This window comes from Perkinsus marinus (genome assembly GCF_000006405.1).
Source record: "Perkinsus marinus ATCC 50983 genomic scaffold scf_1104296958978, whole genome shotgun sequence".
In the NCBI taxonomy this organism is placed as follows: domain Eukaryota; phylum Perkinsozoa; order Perkinsida; family Perkinsidae; genus Perkinsus; species Perkinsus marinus.
Window position 1 is genome coordinate 1 of NW_003206575.1, and position 1669 is coordinate 1669.

Genomic DNA, 1669 nt, shown 5'->3' on the forward strand with positions numbered 1-1669 from the left:
AGTAGAGTGCATACCATACCACGACAACATCGTGATTCCGCACTTCCCAGAATTCGGGTAAGCACACATCCAACCGGCATATGAACTGGCATACGCCAATATAAACTTCCAGACAAGGAGGCCGTGGGGGCGAAGGAGAATTCTGCCGAAACCATACCGGCAGAATTTCCCCCGAGAGGAGCTCACTTGGGCGGACAAAAGATAGTCGTTGATAAGGTTCCTCACGCAACAAATACGCATATCATGACGGTTAAACTGAAGCGAGCCGATTCTACAGCTGACCAACAGCCGTGTCACCTGATCGCTGTTCATCATTGACCTCATACCCGAGAACAGGCCTTCCAGTGTCTCGAACTGCAGCGAGGCGGTAACGACATCTACCATAGTGGAAACATCGTTGCCGTGGAATAGACGGCAGTCCTCCGCCACTCTAGCTTTGGGTGGCAGCTTGCACGACGTAAATCTGACCACCAACGAGAAGTTCGGTCCAATCACTAAATTTCCATGAACGAGAGAAAAGTCAATAATCACAAAAACGAATATAGAACATTTTCCAAATGCCACCAATAGTATTGATGAAGAATTCGGACGTTTATACTCATATATGCGAATTTTTACTCGTCCGGTTCTAAGTGATATTTATTCAATACCACTCCGAACTGAACGAGTAGAATTCGTATTGGTGTACGATATAATCCTACACGACACACGGGACCATATCGTACTCAGCACCGAGCAGTTCCTGCAAACGTTGACCGAGCTCGTCCAGGTGGCGTTTGGCCAACTGCGCATCCGCATAGAACAGGTCTACGCCTAACACTCCCAATTCTGCCGAATGATGAACGCCTTCGAGGGAACTCGAGTAGCGATTGGCAACCTGATTCAGCACAGTATGGGGGGGGAACATGCTCATCGTCAACTACTCGTGTCGGCGACGACATAGAAATTTTCAAAATTTTTTTGGGAAATTCTTGTTGGTTCATGTACACTTCCATCCTAACTCCTAATATTAGTCAGTAAACTCCTGAGATCAGCCGAAGAATGTGAACATATATTCCCCCAACACCAGAGGTTCACCCGTTTAGTACCGTAATACTATGTGAAAACCCCGATATCCGAGCTATGCAGTAAAATATGTTTTTCACTAGTGTTTTTCATATCACGGATTCAGCACCACACTGCTAACCTAGTATAGTTCCCACCCACCTCCTCGCTGAACTTGTTCCATCGCTCCCTACTGCTTTCTGTACGTATACAGTCACTAACGATTGCTTGATAATAAGCTCTCACGCCTGCCGTTGTCGGGAAGACATCAGCAGCTCTCAGGTCGCTACTAGGGTATCGGAGAGCAAACTAAATACACTATATGTGAGACATGAAATAATAATACCAAAAACCTACCGAAACCTCACGATCCTCCTTCGGGACGGACCTAAGATGAAAATATGACCATATCATTTTCTCAGAGTATGCGCGCAATCTAAAGACTCCGATTCGTGTCACCGGCATAACGTTTTTCACCTATAGCTCAAATGCCGCTCAAATTTCGTATACATGCTCTCCTAGAACTGTTTTATTGTTTAAGTATGTCACGGAAAAAAATCTCTACAAAAAAATTTCACCTACTTTTTAGCGAATTCCTCCAGTGTCTCAACAACACGCTTACAGG

At 45.4% G+C, this 1669-nt stretch overlaps 1 protein-coding gene across 1 annotated transcript; it reads right to left on the reverse strand.

Annotated features, from left to right (window-relative positions):
- Positions 1-297: 297 nt before the first annotated feature.
- Pmar_PMAR008996 (hypothetical protein) lies at positions 298-1353 on the reverse strand (the record flags this gene model as incomplete). Its single annotated transcript, XM_002773326.1, has 3 exons — positions 298-463; positions 702-877; positions 1207-1353. Coding segments are annotated over 3 exons (489 nt in total), but the record flags the coding sequence as incomplete, so codon positions are not given.
- Positions 1354-1669: the final 316 nt, after the last annotated feature.